General features: G+C 45.6%; 1 protein-coding gene across 1 annotated transcript; it reads left to right on the forward strand.

The window, feature by feature from the left end:
• Positions 1-468: 468 nt before the first annotated feature.
• Positions 469-5,200, forward strand: Fam170a (family with sequence similarity 170, member A). The gene is made up of 4 exons (NM_001126293.2): positions 469-760; positions 2,526-2,672; positions 3,451-4,212; positions 5,072-5,200. The coding sequence occupies exons 1-4, from the start codon at positions 691-693 to the stop codon at positions 5,164-5,166; spliced, it is 1,074 nt and encodes a 357-aa protein (NP_001119765.2). The 5' UTR covers positions 469-690; the 3' UTR covers positions 5,167-5,200.
• Positions 5,201-6,374: the final 1,174 nt, after the last annotated feature.

The raw sequence follows: 6,374 nt of genomic DNA on the forward strand, positions 1-6,374 counted from the left end.
CCCAGTGTTTACATAGACCTCTGATCTAATTGGCATTTTCATACCTTCAGTAGACTAAGAGGAGAGTGAATATATAATCTTTAAAAAAATCTGCCAATGTTATATTTCTGGTTCAGTATTCTGTTTTCTGCAAAGTTTGGGGCTTTAGAAACAATTTATTAGCAGTTTCAGTCCTGCCAATACCTCTGCTCCAAAACAATGAACACAAAGCTTGCTACTTGCTTAAGGGCAGAAATGAAAGGGTGAAATAAAAGGAGAAAAGAAAAAAAAATGAAATAGAAACATGTTAACATCTAAAAATATTCTGCTACAATTGAGAGACAAGAATTGAATTCCTTAGGGAGGTTCCATTGGGGGAAAGGAATTGTTCTTGCAAACAGGGTTTCTGAAGCTGCAGAGGCTGTGTCAGACTGAGGTCCATAGAATGCTCTGATGTCATCATTGAGAATCCTCCAGTAGGCCCGGTGACCTTTGACCCTTAACAGCCATGCAGCGTGGTGAACACTGGGCAGGGCTGCTGTTTGATTAAATAATCTGAGTTCTTCAGCCAGTTAAGAGACTTAATTACTTTTAATTTGTGTTGAATTATCGCAACGGATTTCCTGAAGGCCTAAAAGGGTCAGCCAACCTGTAGGGAAAAGGTGACTTTGGACTCTAAGTATCTTCTAAGGGACTATTCTAGCTAATACCATGAAACGGCGACAAAAGAGGAAACATCTGGAAATTGAAGAGTCAAAGGAAGCTGGTGAGAATTCAGGAGGTATATGGTGGGCATCGTGGCTTGGGGCACGAGGGATGCTGGCAAGATTGAGCTTCCGCTAGGGAGGGGTGACTGGGGGAGGATTCAGATGAAGCCGAGAGTCAGAGAGCGTCTATCAGCTGATGCTGCCAGATCTATGTCGGTGGTTTCGGTGGTGTGAGAGTGCAGAGGGTCCCGATGCAGAAGGATCGTCAGTTGTGTTGTTTTTATGAACTTCCTTTCTGGCTCCTGGCATTTCCCGGGCACTGGCGTCTGGGTCATTTGGAACTAGGGACTTGCTGAGGTCCCAGTTACATGATTCAGAGATGCGGATTTTCTGAGATTCCTTTCTCTGTGCCTCTTATTCGTTTCGTTTTTCCTCTAGGAATAATGGGTTGGAGCTGTGGTGGGGATTGATAAAAAGGAGAGTTTCACTGAGCCTTTTAGAAAAGAGTAAAAAGTAGCCCGATGAGTTAAAGGGCCTTGTTGAGGAATATTTGAGAAATAAAATGTTTATTCAAAAAGATTAAGAGTTTGTCAGGGGTTATATTGAAACCTTGAGAATTTTATTTCTTGAGTAGACTTTATAAATGGTCCATTAGTGTTTGTGGATGTGCAGGTTTAAACTTTCCAGAGGAAATGGAAAGGAAGTGAAGGACCTCATAAGACACCAGGCTGGGTGAAACTCACTCTAGAGAAAGCAGACACCACTGAGAGTTGCTGGTTTTTATCCTAGGATGCATGATAACTGTAATTACTATGTGTAAAAATGAACAAACAAACAAGCAAACAAAACAAAAACCAGGTGGGGTGGAGAAATGGCCCCAGGCCAGGGATTTAGAGGACTGACTTACTGAATTTGTCAGGGGACCTGGCTTCCATTCCCAGAACCGGCATGGTGGCTCACAACCATGGTTTCAGGGAATCAAATGCCCTTTTTTAACCACCTTAGGTACCAGGAGTTTACATGGTGGACATATATAAATTCAGGCAGAGCACTCATACACATAAAATAAAAATGAACAAATAAACAAGCTTTAAAAAGAACCAGCCTGCTATGAAAGGGTAGTCGTATGTGGGAAGTGGAGCAGAATGGAACTCTACGGTAATTCTAATGCTTGGATGGAGGCTTTTGCCCAAAGTTGAGCTCAACAACCTCCATGAGCCCTAGGGCCTGAAGACCATGGGCTGAGTCCATGAACAGAGTCTCAAAGTGCTGTCAAATTCTCATTGTCATCTACCGGAAAGTGAAGGGAATGGGTTCAACCCTCCCATTTACTGTTATATTTTAGAATGTTTTGGTCTAGGTATTCATACAATAGTAAATGTAAAGCTCAGAGAGTGTCACTAACTGTGAAGAATGTAAGTACAGTTTCTGCATCTTTACCTAGACCTGGCGAACACTCAGGGTGTGATAATATATACAAAGCTCTCATAAGGGCCTGCTGTGAGAGAGCCACACATGTCCCACATGTGCCCTGATGGAGAAAGATGTCCCATACCTCTGTACTCTGAGAACACATGGCTATACCAACACACTATCCCTTTACACATGCACACATGGCCCATGCATGTGATGTTTTTCTCTAACATGTACATGCATGTGTGTGTGTGTGTTTCCTAAATACACTATAAGGACTAGAGTATTCATTAGGGTCAGATTCTAAGCCATATGTATTCATTGTAACAATTTTGTGTCAGACACCAGTAAGTATTTGTTGGATAAGTAAGTGATGTACAGACATGACCAAACACCGTGTCTTTGTGCCTTTTATATCTTTCTCAGGAATTTCAAAGTCACAAGAGGATACCTCTCAGCCTGAATCCACTGGAGCGGCCAAAGCCCAGAGCCCAGGGGTAGGGGAGGTCTCCTCTGCCTCCGAATACTTCTCCTGTGTTTCTTCTCCACACAAGTTCATCCATCGTAGTAAGGGTGCGAGGCTCCTTGGGTGTGACACGCTTTGGGTATGGGGCTTCTTGGGTGAAACTCTTGGGGTGTGGGGCTCAGGATGCAGTGCAGAAGGCATACAGACTCAAGGATAAGGCTGAGAGGAAGCTTAGGGAAATTGGGATTGGTCAGGGTTCTGAAGAGGAGCACAGAGGAAATCCAGAGCTACCAAGGGAGTTGGAGTTTGGTTTGGGAGATCCTGATCCATGACATCACCATGGTGAAAAGTCACGAAACAGTGGATCGAAGGGCCTGGGCTTGGGGCAGCAGAAGCACCTTTAGAAGAGTTGTGTGGCTTCCGTCTTTGGATTTGTGTTCCAAGTCTGCATAGTTCTTCAGCAAAGACATCAGTTTAGTGAACATAGGCGTAGCTCTCCCAGCACAGACTCATAGACTTGACTCTACACAGAGGAATATTCTCAGTGCATGCACATTATGAAAATGCATGACCCTTGATGGTATTTTCAGACACCATAGCCCCTGCTCTGTGAAAACCACACCAATGAGTTCCCAGGATCCCACTTCATTCAGTCGTCATTCCTCACTGTCATACTCCCCGCTCCTTAGTACACACTGTCTGCTGATATCCTTATACATAAAAATCCCGCAGCATATATTGCATCATATAAGGCAAATACAAAACTCATCATTCAATCATCTCACCTCGAGGTATCTTTTCCTGTGTCACACTAATGTCACTCATGGTCCCTCACCTTTCTCTCTGCAGATGCTCTGCTCTTATATTTCTAATTTCAATTCCCAGGAACCCGGAAATTGCTACAAGACAGTTCCAAGCCTAGATCACCACTAGATCAGGTCCCGGAAGGAGAGGCCACTATTGCCCCCTCACAGCAGGCCTCCTCATCCTGCCCATCTTATAAGACTTGTGTATCCTCTCTGTGTACAAACAAAGAGGAGAGGGGGATGAAAATATACTACATGCAGGTGCAAATGAAAAAAGGTGTGGCCGTCTCCTGGGACACAAAGGAAACCTCAGAGTCCCTAGAAAAGCAGCCGCGGATGGAAGAAGCCACCCTTCCGGAGGGTGTGTGGGTAGGTACTCCTCCCTCTGACGTGTCCACCAGAAACCTCCTGTCGGACAGTGAACCCATTGGGGAAGAGAAAGAACATGAGGAGAAACCAGAGTCAGACAGTCCACCAGGGTCCCCCATGGTTGAAGAGAGACCCAGGGCCAAGACACCTGACTGGCTGGTGACCATGGAGAATGGCTTCAGGTGCATGGCCTGCTGCAGGGTCTTCCCCACCATGGAGAGCCTCCAAGAGCACGTGCAGTACGGGATCCGGGAAGGCTTCAGCTGCCACGTCTTCCATCTTACCATGGCCCAGCTGGTAGGCCATGTGGAGTCAGAGAGCGCCCAGGAGGAGGAAGAGGAGCACCAAGAGGCCAAAGAGAAGCCCACGGAAAAGAAGGCTGAGGAGCAGCAGCCCGCAGAGGAAGATGTTGGTGTGAAGAAACCCTGGAGCCAATGCCCAGGCTGTGTGTTTGATTCTCCAAAGGACAGAAGTGAGCATGGGCTGGGTTTGCTGAGCAATCTGTCCCTCCAGTGTAGATTTGCACCTCCAGCAGGAAGACATGGGTTTGTCAGCTATGGGAGTGATGGCGGGGGATTAACTGGGCCCTCTGCTTCTTGTTCAGGAATCTTCCCCGGCTGTAAGTTGGGATTTGTCCCGAGCTTCCCAGCTCCCACAGGAAGTTCAGATCATTTGTGAGGGCCAACAGAGCACTTTCCATCATTAAGAAGTGTCCTTATTTGGTTTCCACACAGCAACTGAGATTCCTGGGTCAGAAGAACCTACAAGACAGGGTGGCCTTCTCTGGGGAGCCGTGAGACCACAGGAATAGTGTTGATAGACCAGGAGCATACAGAACCGAGAGCGGGGCTGTGCTGAGCTGTTTGGAGGTGCACGCAGTTCCAGGGAAATTGACCTGTATTTACATGAGAAACTGCAGAGCTTTGGCTAGGATGTTTCTCTTCTCCTACGCGATTGTCCTCTACATTAAGAGGAAATGCTGTTGTCCCTCTAAGCAGATCGCTCAGCACAACTTCAGGGACAAGCGATGGCCCAGAGAGAGGTGGTGTACCCAGCAGAATGAGAGGTTTGGCTCTGAAAGTGTGCAGTCTGAGTTGAGAGCTTAGTGGCCCATGGCCATAGTGCTGGTAGGGAAGATGGAACTGAAGAGAGGAGAAAGGGAGACACCTGGGCATGTTCTAGAACTTTTATTTTGCTGCAGAGGATCTGGACACACACTCACTGTGGTGAGAGCATAACTGCAGAGTTAAGTAACAGTAAAAGGTAATTAACAAGCAGCAGCCATGTCTTTTCTCAACTCTCCCTGTTCTACCACATTTTCCCAATCCCAGGAAGAAGAAAGGATCATCGAGACAACAGTGGCAGCAGACAGAATGCTAGTAGTGTAAAGGAAGACGAAAAGAACAACGCTCCGTCGAACACATAAACATCCGATGCAATAAAGCTTCTTTTCCAAACTGTGCCTGGCTGCTTCCTTAGCAAACACTCTAGCTGCCCACCTCCCCATTCTCTAGGTGTTGGCCAAGGGGGTTGCAAGTTGGCATTAATATATGTTTGCTCTAGACTGTGGGGCCTGCAGACTGAGGCTACAGCTGTGTACTTCTGAAATCTCCCACTTAGCACCTTGTCTCATCTGTTTGAGTTAAAATGTGTTTTCCCTTATTTTTATTCTTTATACATTCATATACTTCTGACCCCAACACCTTTCAGCCCACCACTCACTGCTACCACTCACTGGAACAACAAAGAGACAGGAGGCACCAGAGACTGATTTTGATGCCAGTTGTGAGACCGTCCACAGTCTTTGAAAGTCAAGGGGCAACAACATGTCTCTGAATCTGAATAGAGCAAGAAAGGGGCCTAGAGGACAGGCAGGGTTAGAAAGAAACCGTGTGAAGCCCAGCGTTTGTTAGTTCAAACACAATAATGTCTCACTCCAAAGTCTTATGAATTGCTTAAGGCCTGCTCAAAACAGGAAGGAAGGAATTTATGCCTGGGCATGGGAGGAGTTAGATAAGGGTTGAAGAATGGGGGTGAAAATTATGTAAGTAAACTACACATGAATTTTGCAACAATTGAAACAAGGTAATTCAAGCCTGTCTTCTGCACTCCATAGCACCTGTAATTCTCAGTGCTCCCCTCTCGGCATCCCTACCTTACTGCTTGAGAGGTACGGTTACCAGCCGGATGCTTCCGGTTACGAGGCTTCTGCTTGGCTATGTCTTTATTGGGTAGTATTTTAGCTGCATGCAGCATTCTTTGATGATAGACACCTGGCAGCTGCAGTAACTTTATTATGTTGTCTCTCTTGCCGCAGAGGGTTGAAGACAAAAGAATTTCAGATACAAGCGCATTCTACTGTCTGTCTTACATACGTGAGCACTTCATGTATTGTCTTGCACCTGATTTGTGGGCTATCAGTTTTATTCAAGTATTTTTCATATGGTAGTTTTTAGTGTTATTTCACAATTCATTCAGCTGATATGCCAGACTTAGATTTACTTATTTATATTATTAGTCTCTTACATTTTATTTAAAACAATTATATAACATATTTTGATCACATTCCTTGCCCTTCTGTTTTCTCTCAGATCCTATGGTCTCCCTACCCCTGTGTTTTCTCTCTCTCCCTCT

The sequence above is a fragment of the Rattus norvegicus genome, chromosome 18, assembly GCF_036323735.1.
Source record: "Rattus norvegicus strain BN/NHsdMcwi chromosome 18, GRCr8, whole genome shotgun sequence".
Classification (NCBI taxonomy): domain Eukaryota; kingdom Metazoa; phylum Chordata; class Mammalia; order Rodentia; family Muridae; genus Rattus; species Rattus norvegicus.

Excerpts from the sequence above, each read along its gene's own strand:
- Fam170a (NM_001126293.2), top strand. The coding sequence starts at position 691 with ATGAAACGGCGACAAAAGAGGAAACATCTGGAAATTGAAGAGTCAAAG. Across the intron at positions 761-2,525 it reads AGCTGGTGAGAATTCAGGAG|GAATTTCAAAGTCACAAGAG; the intron begins GTATATGGTGGG and ends TATCTTTCTCAG. Across the intron at positions 4,213-5,071 it reads TGATTCTCCAAAGGACAGAA|GAAGAAGAAAGGATCATCGA; the intron begins GTGAGCATGGGC and ends TCCCAATCCCAG.